Here is a 23,078-nt window from a genome sequence, read left to right as displayed (position 1 = left end):
GGAACTGGTAGACTTGGCCTTGAAAGGAGAATCGCAAGTACTTTCGGTAGTTGGGATGTATAGGAACATGGATCCAGATCCAAAGACACCCCCCAGTGCAGGGGTTTGATGGATTCCCGTATGAAAGAAGGAGTCTCCATTTTGAAAGTTGGTTTGAGGCGATACATGTTAAACACTTTTAAATCTATTACTGGTCTCCAGGAACCATTTTTCTTTTGAACAAGAAAAAGACGACTGTAAAATCCTGGAGAATAAGGATCTTGAACCCTTTCTACCGCCTGTTTTTCCAAGAGCCCGAGAATGGACTCTGAAATATGTGGATGCCGAGATACCAGCTCTATAGGGACGCGAGAAAGTGGAGGCCTTTTTTCGAATTGAAAAGTCAGGCCTTTTGTCACAAGAGAATGAACCCATGCGTCTGAAGTAATTTGAAGCCATCGATTTGAGAAGTGGAAAAGTCTGGCCCCGACTGGTATTTCCGGCATCGGAGGTTGTGGCGGTAGAAAGGGAAGGGACCTAGGGCTGATAAGCAGGAGGTGCGCCCCTGCCGGTAGAAGGTTTGAAATTCCTCTGTCCCGGCTTGGGTTTGCCCTTTTTCCCAGAATCTTTATTAGAAGACTAGTGTGACAAAGAAGGTCTGTTATAGGAAGACTGCCTATTAGGACCTGACCGTGGATTAAAAGAAGGCTTTTTAGAGAAAAGGTTATTTCTCTTAGCCGTCTTGAATGCTGGAACTGCTGGTGGCCTAGAAGCAGGATGCTTAAAGACCCCTTGGCGTTGTCCAGAGTTGTTTCTAGCTAAAGAAGCATGAAGTTGGTCATCCTTGTCAGCTGTGATTGCTTCTTGTATCCTTCCACCAAAAAGAAACCCTGATGTGAGAGGAGCTGTTCTGAGCGAGTTCATACCAGGTTCCAACAGAAAATCTTCAGGTAAAGAAGTAAGGATAAGATCTCTACGAATCCTTAGCATCTCGGACATTGAAGAAGCAGAAGTGTGAGATAAGGCCAGTGTGGTCCGTGAGAGATGAATTAACAAATCACGGAGTTCCTCCGGAACAGATTCCGACCAATCACACACCATTTGTAAAATTGTCGCTAGCATGAAGTCAATTTGGTTAGTCAAACCTAATGATCTACGTTCCCTCATTTCCCAAGTTTCCAACATTGAAAACGGAACAGAAACTGAATTGGAACCACTTGGCATTACAAGAGATAGCTTGCTTATGTCCGGATCTGGAACCGGAAGTTTTGAAAAATCCAACCCAGATGTTGCATGTGGTACAGGAGGTTTGTAACTTTTACTACCTTCCTGGTGTTTTGGATCAGCTAGTTCCTTAGGAATTTTCCATGTTTCTCCTCGTTTTGGAATAGTCTTATTAGCTGATTCCAATGATTGAAGAAAAGATAGAACAGTAGAACCAATGGGAAGTCGTGGGTCAGGACGAGCCGTCGACTTAATAACCCTGTTGGGATCAAATGTACGAAAAAGTTGTTCTGTCACAGAAATCGTCGCATTTGAAGACAGTTCAGCAGGTCTTGGACAGTAATCTTCACCAAGAGTACGAAACATCAGTTCATAGATCTGACCAATCGGAGCTAAATATTGATCCGTCTCAACATTAGATTCTGCATCTGAATCAGCCTCACTCTCTACAACACCAGCGGTTTGTATAGAATCAGCAGGAACAGAAGTGAGAATATCTTGTACCGGATTGTAATTGTCTGGTAACAGCGAATGATCATCCCCGACGTCAGTAAACTGATAATGTAAACCGGAAGAAGGTAAATTATCAGCATTGACCGGTACAAAATGTCCCGCCGAATTCTGTATCCATAGTGTATCAGGATTCGACAGGGTAGCTGTAGGGGGTACACGACTAGATACTGTAGATGATACCCGTGGTGTTGACACTGACGCCGTAGTAGTGAGATGAGCTCCTGAAGATGCAATACGTGTGGCAATCAACGTTGGAACCGACACATTTGGCATGGAAACATGCGATTCTATAACGGAACACGATGGTGAACGACTATACGTATGGTAAGTCCGATGCTGTCTACGTGAACGTTGCCGATGCCTCGTTTCCTGCAATGTCGAGATCTGGATCGGCTGCGCTGTCGAGATGTGGATCGGCTGCGATGAGATCGAGATTTTTTGGAATACCGTCTCCGTGAGTGACGACGTGATCGCTTATGAGCGCCGCGACGATGTTAACTGCTCGACGAAGAAGAGCGTGTCCGATGTCCACTCCTTGATGAAGACGATGTATTCGACGACGAATCGGATGTAGAAGAATACGCCGATGATGAAGACCGAGTTCTTCTTGACCGGCGATTGGTGTTATCGGTGGCAGGCCCAACTGATGACTGTTGACCGGTGACCGGACCGGTGAACGGACCGGACCGGTGACCGGACCGGTGATCAATGACCGGACCGGACCGGTGAACGGACCGGACCGGTGAACGGCCGGTCATATTATGACCGGTTACGTCACCGGACAAAGACCGTAGAATGGCGGCTGCCATGTGGTCTGACATTGATCCAGTCGTTCCATGATCAATGTCGCCGGTATGCATGGTGTGAGTCATAAGATCTAATGACGATCGACTGACAACAACACCATCTTGCCCGGTACCCAGTGACTGACAAAACCGCTGGTCATCCTTGACCAGTGGAGTCACCGGGTAATCAACGTCGGATGGAGGTTCGTTGCGTTTGCAGGGCTTTTCATCTGGAAATTGGGAAGAAGCCCTAGCCTTGCAAATTGGGAAATTTAAGCGCGATAAATGGCCATTTTGGGAAAAAAACTTTTAAAGCATTTCATCACAGGTAAATCATTTAATCAATTTTAAACAGTCACAATAATGGTTTGAACTTTATTTTTGTTATGAATTAATGACCTGGAAATGTTCTTTTCAAAGATTGGCTTGTTTTTTTTTAATCCGCAGTCGAATAAAGTTTTTTGATCTTCTTTAGAGTCCAGGAACTTTCGTTTCTTAACTGATTTTAGGTAATATTTACCATTATGTGACATTTTCAAACTGAAAATTCAGCGATGACACTGGTGACCTCCCTTGCGGCCCTCGTGCAAAAACCGACAATAAAACCCGTACTACGCAATATTCTGTTCTAGACTGGTACACAAATACAATTAAAATTCGGCTTAGCGGTAGTGGGGAAATACCTGAACTGAACTGGTAGCGAAAAAATCGATACCAGACAACAATTACGCAAAATAAACCTTCATCTTTGTTTATCGCTCGTGGAAGCTTTCAATGAAATTACAATCATCTACAAGACCAGTAAAACTATACCGAATAGTAACTTGGCTACAAAACACTATCCGCTGTGTTTATTTTTTTGATTTTCAGGGGAATTTCAATCGGTTTTTTTGGGAAGTCTTTCAGCCAGAGTTGGGAAAAAATAAGGCTTTTTAGAATTGGGAAGGAGCCGAATATCGGCCTCTGTTATATAAGGATGAAAAGCCCTGATTTGCGGCTGATCGACGTCCTCCGGCGACCTGCTTTTGTCCATACGTCGTAAGCCCACAAATCGCAAACCGCACATTTGTTATTAAATGTGCAACCGGTACATGCCAAGCAAGTATCGTGGGAATCCCACCTTGCTTTGATATGACCACAAGAACCTCTATCCTGTAAGTTCATTCTGAAATAAAAGAAACAGAAAGAACCTACAAAAGACAAATTAATGATTATAAATTCAAATAAAAAGTTAAACCACAAAATGTAAACACAAAGAACGCTGTCCAATTGACCTCAATTACTTATTGGGGAATAGGCACGAATTCCTCGTGGTTCACGTGCTCATGACGTCATGTACATGAGCGACGATGCAAACAAAGAAACCCAGCAAAAGCAGAAATATGACAATTACTGCAACAAAAAGTATAGAAATATAAACCGAATGATACAAATAAAAGATAAATAAACTTTATCCTTTTAAACTCCGCCAAAAACACAGTGAAAAGAACACATAAGTCCTGAGCCTAAAATAGGCGTGCACATGGTTTTATCCGGAAAGGAAAGATGAGTTGTGGTTCTTGATTTCCTGTTAGGTTGCATTGTACTATGTTTAACCTGATTTGGATTCTTATAGAGGTGGATGATTCCCAGCGCTTGAATATTTTCCGGATGAAATAACTCCCTTGGAAAGGGGTAAGCTAGAGATAACAGGTAACGTATTTATGATATTAAAACCATTCTTAAACAAGACATGTGTTTGTCAGAAACACTATGTCCCCTTTTGCGCCGCTTTGAAGCTATATATTTTACCTTTGACCTTGAAGGATAACCTTGACCTTGAACTTTCACCACTCAAAATGTGCAGCTCCATGAGATACACATGCATGCCAAATATCAAGTTGCTATCTTCAATATTGCAAAAGTTATTGCAAATGTTAAAGTTGGGGCAAACAAACAAACAAACACAAAAACAAACAAACAAACCAACAGACAGGGCAAAAACAATATGTCCCCCACTATAATGGTGGGGGACATAAACAAGAGCTGTCAGAGGACAGCGCGCTCGAATATTCGAGTGCTTGACAGTATAGCGTAAGCTATCATGGGGAAATTGTTCATATTCAATAATTTATTAGACTATCTTTCAAAAATAAAAAAGGAAAAAAAAATTAAAAAAAATTGGGAGGGGGGGGGGGGGGGGGTTGAGAGGGGGTATAATGGTGGGGTGTGGTCATTTATTAGACAATCTTTCAAAAATAAAAAAAGGAAAAAAAAATTAGGGGGGGAGGGGGGGGAGTAGGGGGGGGGGGGAAAAGGGGGTATAATGTGGGGTGGGGTAATTTATTAGATGATTTTAATTAAAAAAAATGGGGGGGCAGAGGTTGGGGGGTAGGGGGGTTGAGAGGGGGGTATAATGTGGGGTGTGGTAATTCATAGTTTATTAGATGATGTTTAAAAAAAAAAAAAATTGGGGGGGGGTTGGGGGGTTGGGAGGGAAGGGATTCTGGGTAGGGGCGTGGGGTAATGTTTGGTATCCATTGTGGTATTCAGGTTAGTGTTGTTTTGTCAAAGAAATAATAAAATGTGATCATAAATAAAGAAGTTATGGCAATTTAAGCAAAATGTTCAATTATCTAAGTCTAAAAGGGGCCATAATTATGTCAAAATGCTTGATACAGTGGTACGCTCTTGTTTATAGGTTGGGGTCATGTTGGTAAACAAGTATGCAAAATATAAAAGCAATATGTCAAAGGATATAGCAAATATTTGGGGTAGTACACAAAGTTTAACATAGATTTATCAATAATATGCATCTTCTAAGTATAAAAGGGGCAATAATTCTGTCAAAATGCTTGATACAGTTGTATGCTATTGTTTATAGGTTGGGGTCATGATGGTAAACAAGTATGCAAAATATGAAAGCAATATGTCAAGGGACATTGAAAATATTTGGGGTAGTATGCAAACTTTAACATTTGCTGCATATTCTAAGTGGAAAAGGGGCCATAATTATGACAAAATGCTTGATAGAGTTGTCTGCTCTTGTTTATAGGTTGGGGTCATGTTGGTAAAAAAATATGCAAAATATGAAAGCAATATGTCAAAATAGTTGGAGTAGTATGAAAACTTTAACTTTTGCACGGAAACGGAAACAGCACGGAAACGGAAACGCCGACACTGGGGTATGTAGGATAGCTCCACTATATATATTTCATATATAATAGTCGAGCTAAAAATACCCCAAGTCGAGCCACATTGAATACTTGCATACCTCTCGCATCTGGTCCCAGTGTAACCCTCATGGCAGTTGCATTGTCGTAAGAACCCTGACCCCTGAGGTCTGTTGAAGCAAGTGTCTGCAAAACTGCAATCACAAAAACATTTCTTTTCGATACTTAAAACATAACAGTGATGGCATACTATTGTTCTTGCTGTACCTTTAATTTAATGTTGGAGTGCTTTGTAATATGGGCATGTAGAGTTCATAATGGACAGCATAGGCAAAGCAGGAATTGGAAATATGTTGTTTAAAGTTATTAACCTTTTGTAAGCCTTAAACTGGCCATTATGTAAAATATTAAACAGTTCATGGCCGAACTCCAGATAGTTTACATAAAAGACAGTTTTCAAGCTTATATCTTTTACTTTATACACAAACCCTAATGTTTCAGTCTTGTTACAGTGTATTATAATGTATGAAATTACATGACAATATTGTGTTGTTCATTTCAAAATGATATTAGTCCAAGTTATTCAAAGTTGTGCAAATCATTTTATATTCAGATAATAAGGGATAACATCCAGAATCCCACATTTTTTGTTACTTAAAATGTGAAAAACAGTTCTAATAGGGTCATAATTGTGCTTAATTGTATACCAGAATTACGGGCCATGTTTAAAAAAAAACAACACAAAACACTGTTATTTCGCAGTTGTCGGGACCGTTAAAAAAACTTCAGATTAACGATAATTCGAAATAAACATTTGACAAAAGACTTCTTTAATTCTGTGGAATTCGCTGAGTACCGAGCCCTTCTCCAGATTGCTCGACATTTGGTTGGGAAAATAGTAACGTGGTTGACTTGTTTGTATCAGACATTTTGTAATGATTTTTGTTAAAAAGATGGAGTTCATATATGATGCATTTTATTTGACCACATTTACTCAGACCTAACATGACATGTTTGTTTGTCACTAAAGAATGCATAACTACATAAATAGTTATTATCAGCTTTCGACGACATTATGAAATTAACATGCTGCGCGCAGACGACAAAGGTGTAATTATCGGCTTTTGACGTGCCACGCGCACATGACAAGGATGTGAAATTACGCTCAGTGTTTTGCAGTTTTTACTACAGATTAAGGATTGATAATTAGGTGCAAATTATAGTAATGGGACTGACAAAATCGCTTTGAATTTACGATTTATTTGGTTTAACGAACTTACAATTAACAATGAAATTTTACATTAATCAAAGAAGAACGAAAATCGGGGCCCGAAAAATACTTCGAAATAATGGTGACTTCAGATAATCGGTGTTCGAAATAACGGTGTTAAATTGTATCACAATTATATTGGGGTTGAATACATGTATGTGTAGACAAAAAATCGTCGGAGAGGGGTGATGCTCCCCAAAGGTTTTATTTGTCACAATATTGCACTATATATTCAGATAAAAGGAAACGTCTTGAGGGCACAGTAGTTGGGGGGGGGGACAAGAACTTTTTATATAAAATTTCAAAGGGCCATAACTCTGTGAAAAATCATTCGACCAGAACACCCTGATAAAATGCACATCTGCTCTTGGTAGTGAAGCTTCCTATAAAGTTTCATTGAATTCCGGTCATTAGTTTCTGAGAAATAGCCCGGACATGAATTGCACTATATGTACAGTTAATGAAAAATTTCAAAGGGCCATCATTCTGTGAAAAATCATCCGACCAGAACCCGCTGATAATATGCACATCTCCTCTTTGTAGTGAAGCTTCCCATAGAGTTTCATTGAATTCCGGTCATAAGTTGCTGAGAAATAGCCCGAACAAGAATTGCACTATATGTACAGTTAATGGAAATTTCGAAGGGCCATAACTCTGTGAAAAATAATCCGACCAAAACCCGCTGATAATATGCACATCTCCTCTTGGTAATGAAGCTTCCCATACAGTTTCAATGAATTACGGTCATTAGTTGCTGAGAAATAGCCCGGACAAGAATTGCACTACATGTACAGTTAATGGACAATTTCAAAAGGCCATAACTCTGTGAAAAATCATCCGACCAGAACCCGCTGATAATATACACATCTCCTCTTGCTAGTGAAGCTTCCCATAAAGTTTCATTGAATTCCGGTCATTAGTTGCTAAGAAATAGCCCGGACAAGAATTCCACTATATGTACAGTTAATGGAAAATTTCAAAGGGCCATAACTCTGTGAAAAATCATCAGACCAGAACCTGCTGATAATTTGCACATCTCCTCTTGGTAGTGAAGCTTCCCATAAAGTTTCATTGAAATCCGGTCATTAGTGGCTGAGAAATAGCCCGGACAAAAATTGTGCACGGACGGACACACGGAAGGACGGACAGACGAAGCGGCGACTATATGCTCCCCCAAATTTTTTGGGGGGAGCATAAAAAATGGAAGACGTGAGGTATAACTGTTGCATGCAGACCTGAGCAAGAGCAATATACTGACCCTTACAAATGAGAGAGTTAGTAGTATAGTAAAGATATTTAGAAACAGTTTAACCAGAGTTGCCCGAAGATTGTTCAGTCAATATTTTCGAAGAAAATCTATAGGGCCCAATACAAATTTTAAGGGCCAATACCTTTTAGGCTCATGCTAATGTATAACACTTTATAAGTAAAATTATTCTGTAAAATAACTCAAGCTTTATGTGTACAATTTGAACATTTTAACAACTTCCTTCATACTTGTTAGAGTCTACGTTAAGGGGACAGCCGCAGATGGTACATCCGCCTCTGGAGGGGTCACCAATGTAGCCAGGCAGGCACTGCTCACAGTGGGCACCTTGGGTGTTGTCCTTGCAATCCTGTCACCATGGAAGAAAAAGTTTAGTAAGAATTTCTATAAACCATTTCTTGCTAAGAAGCAAAGTGAAATTGGCTATGTGCAAACAGAATAAAACCAGAACAGCCTGCTAGTAACACTCAGGTTGTTCAGGTTTTATGCTGTTTGCTGCTCATCAGTATCTCAGAGTTGGAAATGAAGTCTTTAAAACTTGAATGAAGAAAGAAAAGTCTTTAATGTAATTTGATTTTTTAGGGCTACTAAATGGATAAAAGTGTGAGAGGTTAAGGGTTAACATGTTATTTTAAGCTATACACAAGATGACACAATCAGCGTCACCAGTCAGGTATTGGTATGTCCTCATTTTCTTTAAAATTTTTTACAAATAAGATTGCATCCAGGAATACTTTCTAAATTTATTATAAGAAAAATGTAAGGCTAAAGAAGCTCACAAAAGTGTTTCAAGATAAAATGTGTTTATCATGTGACTTTAAACATATAAAACATTCAAGAAAAAAAATTAAATTATGAAAATTATCAACACATGGTGCTTACAATACACTGGCCGGTATGAAGATCACACTCTGTGGCGTGTCCATTACAGTCACAGGGCACACATGTCCCAAGGAACGGGTAGGTACGAGCCCTGTAGTAACCCATGGCGCAATCCTCACATGATGTGCCTCGATAACCACGCGGACAGGTGCACTGTTCCACAGACACTGCGATCTCGCCTGTACCGTTCTCTGTTGCGACATCCAGCTCCACTTCCATCAACCTACAGAAGATGATGTGTGCTTAACCCTTAACAGTTCGATACATATTTTTAGTAGTCCCATAGAAAACAAGACTATTGCAAAGCAATAAAAGTCGCCTAACTATGCAGGATCCACCATTTTCAGCAATAATTGTAGTTTATTTGTTGCCATAGCAACCAGAATTCTTGACGTAGGAAATAAATGAAATGATGTGCATAATCTCCATATTGCCATCTATCCATGTTTCAAGTTTCATGAAAAAATATGAAGAACTTTGAAAGTTATTGCAGGATACACAATTTTCAGCAACATTTCTAGTCTATCTGTTGCCATAGCAACCAGAATTCTTGACATAGGAACAAAATTAAATGACGTGCATAATCTCCATATTGTCATCTGTCCAAGTTTTAAGTTTCATGAAAAAATATGACAAACTTTTTTAGTTATCACAGGGTCCAGAAAAGTGTGACAGACTGACAGACACACAGAGTGCAAGCCATAAGTTCCTCTTCGGTTTCACGAGTAGGGGACTAATTACATTTTATAAAATACTTTTCTTACTAAATTCAAGTTTTAAATGCTTTCTTTTCAACCCTTAGTTATTGGTGAGCAGCAAACTGAATAGACTGTGAGTTACTTGCAGTCTGTTCTGGTTTTATGCTGTTTGCACATAGCCATTTTTACTTTGCTTCTTATGGGGGGAAAGGGTTAATGGTTACATCATTGAAATGTAAACTTAGTGAATACCCTTTTATTAAAGCTGTGTTGCATCTATAATGTAATGCTCAAAGAGCCACTAGCAAGACCTTTTCATGAAAAAAGTGGTTTGTGCCTTTGAAGGTAATGTACACTCTAAAGGAGTGGAATAGAATCTGGGACCTCAATACTGATAGGTGAACACAACCTTTAGACCTCCTGATTGCTAAGTTGTTCCACATGAAATATTTCACTGCCTTTTTTAAATTAACAAAGGTAGGCTTTGAAAAAAGTTTACCAAAGAAAGCTAAGAAACCGATAACAATACTTTGGTGCAGAACAAATGTAAATTGTAGTTACAATTTTAGAGCTATGACTTCACAACACAAGGAATCATTTTTCAAATTATCAAGATGGCCTTTATTTTTATAACCATACACATTTTAATGAATGTTATGACAAGAGAATTACATTTGTTGCAACATAGGAAAACAATATGGCCTTTGAACTAACCTTAGAAAACAATATACAATGTTATTTTTAGGGGTGGGTGGGAAGCTAACTTTGTTCTATTTTGAGTAAATAATTTAAATTCAAGGGTTGAAACTAATTGAGCCTCATGGGAAATCGGGGCTTAATGCATGTGCGTAAGGCTTATCAGGGACAACACTTTCTACTTTTTTGATATTTTTTGTTTAAAGGAAGTCTCTTCTTAGTGAAAATCCAGTGAAGGCAGAAAGTGTCGTCCCTGATAAGCATGTGCGAACTTGACAGGCTAAACTGGGACAAGACTTGACGTGCATGCATTCAGCCCCTTTTTCCCAGTGTGTGTCTCAATGATCTCCATATACCTGACTTCCTGCACCAGGGAGTAATAGGAGGCACGAATGTGGAGGGCTTCCAGGTTCTTCAGGATCATCATGAAGGCTTCACGGTCCACTGAGCGACCGTCTGCATGCTTGAAGTTGTACTGGAAACACACAAAAATAAATCAAGACATTTCTGAATAATTATGCACTTTTACGTACCTTTCATATTTATTTGCATCTGCTCATTACTATAAGAAGAGATGTCAAAGTTTACAGCTCAACACTCAAAGTTCAGTACATAAAAACTCCAGCTAATTTTGTATTCAATTTACTTTTCATTCACATCTTTAAAACAAGACTATAGTACTTAATTTATTAATTAAGTTTCAGGTGCAACAGCAATTTTTTTAAAGGAAAATTGGATATTAAAATTTCCTTTATGTACAACTGAAGTTGATATTTTCTCAAAGAGCTATGTGAATACCAGACTAATTATTACACACACAGACAGACCCTTCAGCAATGGCTCAGACCTTACCTCATACAGCTGCACTTCCATTGGTGTGCTGGAGCTGTCGTACGGCTGGACGAGGGACATGTGCTCCACCCTGTCTCCATGGTTACCGACCAGGATGAGGTCTGGTTCTATCAGAGACTCAGTCAAGATGCTGTCGTTACGTGGAAGGATAAAGATGATCTTGTAGTGGAGGAAACCTCCATAACTTTTCACCTGCGGCAACAAAGTATGTATTGCTGTAGATTCATTGTATTTTGTTGACATGAAATTTATAGGATTCATATATTTTGTGGTTGAGCAAACACTTGATAATCTAAACAAAAATTATACAGGACAAATTACAAAGGTTTAACAGTATAAAAAGTATATCAGTAACATTATATAAGTCCATATAAATGTCTCTACAGAAAAGTTATCTTTGCAAAATCCCTTGTTTGAAACTAATTGATAGTTAAAACAAGAGCTGTCACCATAGGATGACATATGCCCCCTATAAACGCTTTGATAGAAGTTATGAGCATTTTACATGAAATGCACTAAGTGACCCCGTGACCTAGTTTTTGACCGGGCATGACCCATATTCGAACTTGACCTAGATATTGTCTAGATACAAATTTTCTTAAAATAAAATTCATTTGAATTAATAAATACTTACCTGCTATCCCTAGCTATACCTTTCTAGGAGGGTTAGCTTCTCCAGAAATCTTCATGTGCCGGAATTCGGCCACCTCTCTAACTGGAATAACTCTTATTAGGCTGAGACTTGTTCTTCCTACCAGATTTCTTAACAGAAGATTTCTGAGAAACAGAATGTCTGTTAAATGAAGACTGTTTGTTAGGAACTGACCGAGGATTCAAGGAAGGCCTTTTAGAGAAAAGGTTATTCCTCGTATCCTTCTTAACTACTGGATTTGTCATTGGTCTAGAAGCAGGTCGCTTAAATGCCCCTTGGCGTTGTCCAGAGTTGTTTCTAGCTAAAGAAGCATGAAGTTGATCATCTTTGTCCGCTGAAATTGCGTCTTGAATCCTTCCACCGAAAAAAAAATCCTGATGAGAGAGATGCCGTTCTGAGAGCATTCATACCTGGTTCTAATTGAAAATCTTTAGTTAAGAAGAAAGGATAAGATCTCTATGAATCCTTAGCATCTCCGACATTGAAGAAGCAGCATTATGTGAAAGAGACAATGTCGTTCGTGAAAGATGAATTAACAAATCACGAGGTTCTTCAGGAACCGAGTCTGACCACAATCACACATAAACTGCAAAATAGTTGCTAACATGAGATCTATCTGGTTTGTAAGACCTAAAGATCTGCATTCTCTCACTTCCCTATGTTCCAACATTGAATAAGGAACAGAAACTGAAGTTTAAGAAGTAGGCATATTAAGCAACAGCTTATTGATGTCAGGATCCTGAACCGGTACTTTGGCAAAATCCAATCCGGAGGTTGGATCCGGTACAGGAGGCTTGTAGCTTCTAGTACGTTGATTATGCTTAGGATCAGATAAATCCTTAGGCACCTTCCACAGTTCTCCTCGTTTTGGAATGGTCTTATTAGCTGATTCCAACGATTGAAAAACTGATAATACAGTAGAACCAATAGGAAAGCACGTATCAATGCGAGACGTAGCCTTAAAAAGCCTGTTGGGATCAAATGTATGAATTATTTTTTCCGGTATAGAGATCGTTGAATTAGTAGACATCTCCACAGGTCTTGGGTAAAAATCATCTCCAAGAGTTTGAAATATCAGTTCATATATCTGTATAATTGATGACAAATATGGATCAGTGTCATCATTGGGATCTACCTCCGAATCGGCCTCATTGTCTACAACACCAGCTGTGTGCATAGAATCAGCGGAAACCGAAGTGGAAATACTAGGCCGATTATCATGCACCAGATTGCGAGTATCTTGTAATGATGAATGACCATCTACACAATCAACACCCTGATAATTAAAACCGGAAGATGACGGTAAACTATCAGGATTGACTGGAACGAATTGTCCATAGGAATCTTGAAGCCATAAAGTGTCCTGATTAGACGATGTCGCAGTAGAAGGTACCCGAATAGGTAGCGTAGCTGAAACCTGTGGAGCAGAGTAAGTATCTGTGGTGGTGAGAACAGCACCAGAAGACAAACTCTGCAAAGTAGTACCAGTCACAGCAACATAATAATATTATGATAATATTAAACAGGAAACTGGATCTGGTACATAGGGTACAGCAACATTACAATCCGCGACAGGATAGTACTGTGTAGGATAAGTGTAGTCAGAGACTGTCTACCTGAAGCATGACGACCAGTTTTATCCCTACGATGCCGAGAAACAGATCGGCTTCGATGGGAACGACGTCTCCTAGAATAACGTCTCCTAGAGTCTCGAGATAATCGGTGCCGATCATGAATGAATGAGGGCTAAACGAAAAAGGAGATCGTGTACGAAGTCTACTTCTATTGTCAGAACTAGTTGACGACTCAGATGCCTTTGAAGAAGAAGAGGAGGAGGAATATTCTGATGAAGATGATCGATGTCTCTTTCTCGATCGATGACCGGTGAACTGTGACCGTTGACTAGTAGTAATGACTGTTGACCGATGACCGGCAGTATTGACCGGTGACCGGACCGGTCCCTGGTGACCGGTAGTATTGACTGGTGACTGGTGATTGGACCGGTCCCTGGTGACTGGTGGTATTGACCGGTGACCGGACCGGTCACTGTTGATAGAAGACCTGTGACCGGACCGGTCCCCAGTGACCAGTGTCATGGACCAGTAACTGGTGACTGGACCAGTCCCTAGTGACCGGTACAATCACCGGGGACCGGTCCGGTCACCGGTGGCTGGTACCACGGACCGGTGACTGGACCGGTCCCCGGTGACCGGTACCACGGACCGGTGACCGGACTGGTCCCCGGTGACCGGTTCCACGGACCATTGACCGGTGATCAGCGCCATGGACCAATGACCGGTGCCCGGACCTGTCCCCGGTGATGTACTGATCATACTATGACCAGTATTGTCATGAGGCAATGACCGTATGGCGGCTGCCAAATGGTCCGGCATTGGTCGTATTCCTTGATCAATGCCATCGGGCATAGACCGGCTGACGGTTGTCACTATATGGTCTGATGTTGATCGACTTTCTAACGAAGTTAGCATAGTACGATCTCCATCTTGCCCTATGTCCAGTGACTGATGTTGCAATTTTTCGTCCGAAGTCTGCAAAGTCACCGGGAATTTCTCATTTGATGACGTTTCATCTGTCCGTTTTCAACTGAAAACGTTCTGCGACGGATTGCTCTCTGCCACGCGCATCGTCCCAAGAACTGCAAACAGAACATTTATGTTCAATGGTACAATTAGTACAAGACAAACAAGTCTTGTGGGAATCCCACAAAGCCTTAATGTGTCCACAAGAGCCTCTAATTTGTAAATGTATTCTTAGAAAGAAAGAAATCTACGTAAGAGAACAGTTAAATTGAACAAAATAATTGAAATAAACAGTAAAGCAAAGCAGAAATACTGTACAATATAGTCAAATATTTGTTGACAAAAAAGGCCACGAAATGCACGTGCTCAATTCATGAGCACATGTAAAAGCCTGGCAAAGTGTTGAAAATCAATTAAATAATAACAAAATAATACGAGAAAAGATTTCTGAATGAAGCAGAAACGATAAATTATCTAATTCATCAATTTCTAGCCCATATACCACGCAGAATATAACAAGAGGCCCCAAAGGGCCCTCGTGCACTCACCTGAGAGACTAAGATGGAAATAAAACAAAGATTAAAAATCTTCAGCAAATATTTAAAATTAATGGTATGACAAAACTGACTTTAAAAATAAGGTGTTTCAAAGTATTAACAATAGGCCTATATAGAAAATTAACCCACCCACCCCGGTGGCCATGTTTTTAATAACCAGATTTAAAAAAAATATATATATAAGGAAAATGCTTCTTACATACATATAGAGAAAACTGCCCCATCCCCTGGAGGCCATTTTTTTCCACTGATCATTACCATTGCAGTCATGTTACTAGATAGATCTAAACCATTTTTGAACTCAACCGTCATATAAAGGAAACAAAATGTTCTGACCAACAAATGTCATGAAGATTGGACAAAAAATGTGTCTTCTACACTGTTTACATGTTTTCATTATATACATATAGAGAAAACTGCCCCACCCCTGGCGGCCATGTTTTTTCATTGATCACGACCATTTTCAAACTCAACCAAAATATCCATAAAACCAATGTTTTGACCAAGTTTCATGATGATTGGACAAAAAAATGTGACTTCTAGAGTGTTCACAAGCTTTTTTTACTATATATGAATATAAGGAAAAAGACCCCCCCCCCTAGCGGCCATGTTTTTTTTACCGATCCGAACCATTTTCAAACTCAACAGTCGTATCCAGGAAACAAATGTTCTGACCAAATTTCATAAAGATTGGGCGAAAAATGTGTCTTCTAGACTGTTTACATGTTTTCACTATATACATATAGAGAAAACTGCCCCACCCCCCTGGCTGCCATGTTTTTCCACTGATCACGACCATTTTCAAACTTTCTCGATATATCCAGATAACAAATGTTTTTACCACATTTCATGATGATTAGGCAAAAAATGTGACTGCTAGAGTGTTCACAAGCTTTTTTACTATATAAATATAAGGAAAAAGACCCCCCCCCGGCAATGTGAAATCTAGAGTGTTCACATGTTTTCACTATATACATATTGAGAAAACTGCCCTGCCCCCTGGCGGCCATGTTTTTTCACCGATCTGGACCATTTTTAAACTCGTCCGAGATATCAATAAAACCAATGTTTGGACCAAGTTTCATGATGATTGGGCAAAAATTGTGACTTCTAGAGTGTTCACAAGGTTTCTCTATAGCCATATTAGGAATACTGCCCCACCCCCTGGCGGCCATGTTTTTCAACGGACTAGAACCATTTTTGAACTCAACCAACATATCATTAAGACAAACATATTGACAAAGTAACATGAAGATTGGGCATCAAATGTGACTTTAACAGTGTTCACAAGGTTTTTCTTTTTTTTGACCTAGTGACCAAATTTTTTACCCAGCATGACCCAGTTTCAAACTCGGTCAAGGTATCATTGGGACAAATGTTCTGACCAAGTTTCATGAAGATCTGACGATAAATATGGCCTCTAGAGTGTTCACAAGGCAAAATGTTGACGACAAATGACGGACAAAAGGCGATCACAAAAGCTCACCATGAGCACGTTTTAGTCAGGTGAGCTAATAAAAACAACCAAATTTCAGAACCGATGAAAAATGGCGAAATGCACGGCGTTCTCCAGAAAAGTAAGATGAGTTACGGTTCTTGATTTCCGGTTAGGTTACATTGTACTATGTTTAACCTGATCTGTTTTCAGTTAGAGAGGTGGCAAAATTACGGCACTTGAAGATTTCTGGCGAAGCTAACCCTCCTAGAAAGGTATAGCTAGGGATAGCAGGTATGTATTTATGACATTAAAACAACTGCTGACCAAGTTTGGTCAAGATCGGATGGAAACTGTTTGAATAAGAGAGCGGACACGAAAAGTGTGACAGACTGACGGACAGTACGAAAACTATATACCCCCTTTTCTTCAAAAGGGGCCATACAAAACTAGATGAAAGGCTGGTGTAATCTTATACTAGATGTCATGCTCATAAAAAAATTCACCGAAGGAAAACTGATTGAATTTGAAAATGGAAACAGTAGACTATCCTACTGATAGTCAGACTACTAGCAAACCTATCAGCATTCCATATCATCAAGGGGCGTATGTAGAATAGTTAAATGCCAGTTTTGTTTGGTTCTTGTGTATATACATGAATGATTCTTAACTTCTTTTAAAATTAAAAAAAACAACACTTTAAATTCACTATTTAACCAGTATTTAACACTATTAACAAAAGATTAGTTTTCGATAAGCCCTCCAAAAAGTTGGGCAATTATAATTTATAAATGGTGACGTTCAACTGACTGAAAGACCCGCTAACAAGCGAACCAAAAGAGCCTACAAGTTTTGGTGGGGGCATGCACATTTGAAATTGAATCAAAGTTATGCAAATTTGAGTGTAAGTTCAAAACTAAAAATCTGTTCCATTAATTTTGATTTTTTTATCACCAATCTTCAGTAATTTAAAAAACAACAACCTTATTTCCCAGATAGGGCTTTGGTGCTTTCCAGTACATGGAGGTGCTAGTGTTGGATATCTTGTTGAGTGCGTCTAGAACGGCTATGGTGGTGCGCGCCTCACGCAGTTGTCCATCAACCGTGTTGGTGATATTCCAACCACTCATGTCAATTACCTGGAAAGAAGCATACCACACACATGAGCCCCACTTTCGTTTTGTTGTTAGTTTGTTTATCACATTAAAAGGAAATAATTAAAAAGAAATCCATGCATTCACTTTCATTATGGACTTAAACAAAACCTCATTAGGAACTTCTTAATATAGTTAGATTTTTTTTTATCAATTTTACACTTCCCTTCCAGTAGTATTGCCCTTCCCTTCTTTGAGGTTATTAACATATAAATTGCCAAAAATACAAAAAACTTTTTATTTTGTGAAATGCTAGAAAAATAAAAGGTAATTGATGCATGCTAACTTCAACTAAGGCCACAATGCCCATCTTCAAACCTATTATTTCCAATGTAAACAGATGCAAACTGCTGATAGGTCACACTCCAAACTAAACACATGCTAACTGCTGATAGGTCATACTCCAATGTAAACAGATGCTTAATGGCGTTAGGTCACACTCCACTTACACTGCTCCAGCGCAGGTCGGACTCCCTGCAGTTGGCTGTGTTGCCAAAGCAGAAACAGGAAGTACAGCCCTCAGGATTGGTGGGCTCCAGATTGAAGGTGTTTATCGCGCACTGGTCACAGCGGTCACCCACTACATTTTCCTGTTCGTTAAAAAATGGTGCTTTAAATAAAATATGCTAATTCTGGATATTTAATTGTCTTAAAAAATCAGGATTTAGTTTTTTCTGGCATTCAGTTTTTTACACAAATTTGTGTACAGTTTCTTTAAATATCTAAGAAAGGATGCATGTGGGTGCAGCAGAAACAAAAAAAATGGTCATTTATTAGTTACTGAATTGCCATAATAACAGAACATGGTTTTGGTCTCAGTTTGAAGGCAATGTCATAATCACTATGAGAAGCTCATTAAACTAAACAATTATAAGACTCACTTTTTCTACAGTATAATGTAATCAACTCTTACCTTGCAGATGCAGGTTCCATAGTCAGGGTTACATATGTCTCCCACAGTTCCATAGCGATCGCAGTCACACTCCCTACACAAGGGATAGCTGTAAAACCCTGCCAAGCAATAGTCACACTTCCTGCCTCCAATACCTGGCAAACACCTGCAGTAGCAAATAAATAATTCCCATCAACATTCAAGGTAACAAGTCAATGTTTGCAATTCCCAACATGAATTTAATTAATATATTCTTTTTCAAATCTTTTTTTGGAAAATATGCTTAATGGAAGGTACATTAGTGAGATTTAAGAGATTTGAAAATCATCATTTAATTTTATGATTAAGTTTTTGCTAAACTTAGTTTAAAATAGTTTAATTAAGTTTAAGGTCAAATTATACATGATTTGGTTTTTAGAAAAGTGTGGTTGTCTTTTCAGGTACAGTATTTGGGATGTAGCCCAATCAAATTTTTTTTTAACAGAACATGACATGTGTCAGAAAGCCCCCTCATTCCACGTCATGTCTTACAACTCTGCTTATGTCAAGAACAAGCTGTTTATGGCCAAATTAGAATGTTAAACCCTAAAAAGTCCTTGACCTTTCAGGTTAAGAGTTTAAAGATACTCAATATCTTCATGGTGGTCATTTGTGGTATGTTATCTTTAATTTGCAAAAATGTTACCTTTGACCTCTAAATGTGCTTGTGACCTCTGAGGAAGGCAGACAGGTTATACACCCAATACCCATCTCATGGTGGTAATAATTGGTGAATTGTCTTTAAATAGCATGATAAATGCAAAAGTATCAGTCCATGTAACCAGTTTACAGTCAAGGGAAGGAGTTGTACAGTCAGCTTTGAACTTGACCTTTGAGATAGCAAGACAAATTTACATGTAACATGTCATGCCAAGTCATTTTAAAATTCTAAATTATCAGTTATAATTGAGACATCAATGTTTAAGCTGTTGTATGGCAAAATTTACATTAGACCTCTAAATCCATCAATAGTAGGCACAATTTTGGAAGAGACTAGAAATCAGGATCAGGAGAATACCCCAAAGTCTATTTCAAGTCTCAAGATAAGTCATGTTACAGCCACAAGTGAACTCATACAGCCTGTCGCTTAAAAAGATGCATACACTTCATACAAACTAACATTCTTCCCGCACTAAAAACCCACCTGCACTGGCCAGTTGTTTCCTCACAGTTCCTGTCACCATCAATGACTCCTTGTGGACTGCATTTACACTCCTACAAGTAAAGACAGTATCATATCAATGACTCATTGTGGATTGCATTTACACTCCTACAAGTAAAGACAGTATCAAATCAATGACTCCTTGTGGATTGCATTTACACTCCTACAAGTAAAGACAGTATCATATCAATGACTCCTTGTGGATTGCATTTAACACTCCTACAAGTAAAGACAGTATCATATCAATGACTCTTTGTGGATTGCATTTACACTCCTACACGTAAAGACAGTATCATATCAATGACTCCTTGTGGATTGTATTTACACTCCTACAAGTAGAGACAGTATCATATCAATGACTCATTGTGGATTGCATTTACACTCCTACAAGTAAAGACAGTATCATATCAATGACTCACTGTGGATTGCATTTACACTCCTGCAAGAACAGACAATATCATATCAATGACTCATTGTGGATTGCATTTACACTCCTACAAGTAAAGACAGTATCATATCAATGACTCCTTGTGGATTGCATTTACACTCCTACACATAAAGACAGTATCATATCAATGACTCTTTGTGGATTGTATTTACACTCCTACAAGTAGAGACAGTATCATATCAATGACTCCTTGTGGATTGCATTTACACTCCTACAAGTAAAGACAGTATCATATCAATGACTCATTGTGGATTGCATTTACACTCCTACAAGTAAAGACAGTATCATATCAATGACTCCTTGTGGATTGTATTTACACTCCTACAAGTAGAGACAGTATCATATCAATGACTCACTGTGGATTGTATTTACACTCCTAAAAGTAGAGACAGTATCATATCAATGACTCATTGTTGATTGCATTTACACTCCTACAAGAACAGACAATATCATATCAATGACTCATTGTGGATTGCATTTACACTCCTACAAGTAAAGACAGTATCATATCAATGACTCACTGTGGATTGCATTTACACTCCTACAAGAACAGACAATATCATATCAATGACTCATTGTGGATTGCATTTACACTCCTACAAGTAAAGACAGTATCATATCAATGACTCCTTGTGGATTGCATTTACACTCCTACACGTAAAGACAGTATCATATCAATGACTCTTTGTGGATTGTATTTACACTCCTACAAGTAGAGACAGTATCATATCAATGACTCCTTGTGGATTGCATTTACACTCCTACAAGTAAAGACAGTATCATATCAATGACTCATTGTGGATTGCATTTACACTCCTACAAGTAAAGACAGTATCATATCAATGACTCCTTGTGGATTGTATTTACACTCCTACAAGTAGAGACAGTATCATATCAATGACTCACTGTGGATTGTATTTACACTCCTAAAAGTAGAGACAGTATCATATCAATGACTCATTGTTGATTGCATTTACACTCCTACAAGTAGAGACAGTATCATATAAATGACTCATTGTGGATTGCAATGACACTACAATTACAGAATGAATCACATCTATCAATTATTGTGGATTGCAATGAAACTCCTACAATAAGGATTACAATTAAATAAGCTGTGCTCTGTGTGAAAAGGAGGTTTAATGCATGTGCATAAAGTGTCTTCCCAGATAAGCCTTTGCAGTCCGAACATGCTTATCTGGGACGACACTTCCACTTTTATGATATATTCTGTCTAAAGAAAGTCTCTTCTTAGCAAATATCCAGTTTAGGCGGAAAGTGTCGTCCCTGATTGGCCTGTGCAGACTGGGATAATCTTGAACCACACTTAATGTACATCCATTTAACCCTCTTTTTACAGAGCCAGCCCATTAAATTATAATACCTGGCAACCAATCAGCGCGTCATATCCGTATGAGCCAGCTTCACAGACGTCACATCGGTCCCCAGTGACACGAGGTGGGCAGATACACTGGCCGGTCAGCTGCTCACACAGGCCAAATGGGCAGTTACATGCTGGAAGTAACAAGAACAGTAGCAGTCCTGGCAGTGTAAACCTACTAGATATAGCAATTACATGCTGGAAGTAACAAGAACAGTAGCAGTCCTGGCAGTGTACACCTACTAGATATAGCAGATTATTAATTTTATATGCAATGTTGGACTCACAACCGGGATGCTTTCATATTTTTGTAGAAAGCACAAGCTTTTAATTTATCCATGTGTGTACTTATTAAGTTCAAATAATTGAACAAAATGTGACATTTGAGACTATTTGGTAAATTTAGTACAAAACGTATTATTTTTATAGCAGTGCTTTATGCAAGTAAAATGATACAAATCTTTTGATACAATGAAACAGAATGAGCAAGAATGATCACAAAAAACATATTATTATAAGCTAATAATAATCCCACACGAAATGGTCAAGCAGATATGCCAAACAAACCATACTTTTAATACTATGTAAAATTGGAGCATTAAAATGGTAAAATACAGAAACAGAGCTCAAAATCATCTGTGTTCAGGTTTAATATTCCATTTCATTAAACCAACAAGAGGGACACATGCCCTCAGGTGCTCACTTGAGACCCAAAGGATGAGAACTGTTCTGAGCTGGATATGTTTCAATACAGCCAAATAAAAAAAATCTTACCTCATCCCAAGGAACCCTTTTACAACTATAAAACAATTTATTTAAACTCAGCCCAGATATTATTTGAACAAAAGTTCCGAGCAGGTAACATTGTGTTTGGGCTATAAATGTGACTTTTAGAAATTTCACAAGGTTTGAATATAGCTGTATGAGGGAAACTACCCTGCCCAGGCAGCCATGATTTTCAACAGCCAAAAACTCTGTTTGAACTCAGCTGACATATAATAAGAACAAATGGATTCACAAGTTTCATGAAGATTGAACTCAAATTGATATTGCTAGAGTGCAATCAAGGTTTCACTTTAGCCATAAAAGCAAAACTGCACCTCTCCCCACGCCATTTTTTCAACCAAACTGAACCATTTTTAAACTCAACTATTGTATCATTTTAGCAAATGTTCAAGCATAAAGAAAATTGCCTTTCTTCTGGGCAGCTAAATTGTGTTAAAGACCAAAAATATTTTCTTACTAAGCTGAGATATCATTAAAATAAATATATAAATAAATAAAATTAAAAGTTTCATGTAGATTGGGCTAAAATTGTGACATCTAAAGTGATAACAAGGTTTTACTAAAGCCTTATAAGGAAAACTGCCTGGCACCCTGGCAGCAATGTTTTGCAAAAGACCAAAACAATTTAAGTCTGGATAAACATAATTGGGACTAACATTTTGACATAGTTTCATTGAAATTGGACTGAAAATCTATCCTCTGAAGTGTTTACAA

General features: G+C 38.7%; 1 protein-coding gene across 1 annotated transcript in view; it reads right to left on the bottom strand.

Annotated features, from left to right (window-relative positions):
* LOC127878281 (laminin subunit alpha-like) overlaps positions 1-23,078 on the bottom strand; it is a 116,723-nt gene that overhangs the window by 49,603 nt on the left and 44,042 nt on the right. The window contains exons 26-35 of the mRNA XM_052424800.1: positions 21,582-21,712; positions 19,732-19,802; positions 18,570-18,714; positions 18,106-18,246; positions 17,486-17,641; positions 11,319-11,510; positions 10,823-10,941; positions 9,073-9,295; positions 8,421-8,539; positions 5,755-5,847 (exon numbers count right to left, since the gene is read on the bottom strand). Of these exons, the coding sequence (XP_052280760.1) occupies positions 5,755-5,847; positions 8,421-8,539; positions 9,073-9,295; positions 10,823-10,941; positions 11,319-11,510; positions 17,486-17,641; positions 18,106-18,246; positions 18,570-18,714; positions 19,732-19,802; positions 21,582-21,712 (1,390 nt within the window). The remainder of the gene's footprint in view (positions 1-5,754; positions 5,848-8,420; positions 8,540-9,072; positions 9,296-10,822; positions 10,942-11,318; positions 11,511-17,485; positions 17,642-18,105; positions 18,247-18,569; positions 18,715-19,731; positions 19,803-21,581; positions 21,713-23,078) is intronic.

Source organism: Dreissena polymorpha, chromosome 4 (assembly GCF_020536995.1).
Source record: "Dreissena polymorpha isolate Duluth1 chromosome 4, UMN_Dpol_1.0, whole genome shotgun sequence".
Classification (NCBI taxonomy): domain Eukaryota; kingdom Metazoa; phylum Mollusca; class Bivalvia; order Myida; family Dreissenidae; genus Dreissena; species Dreissena polymorpha.
The sequence above is the reverse complement of the archived record's forward strand: the minus strand, read 5'-3'. Positions and strand labels throughout refer to the sequence as shown.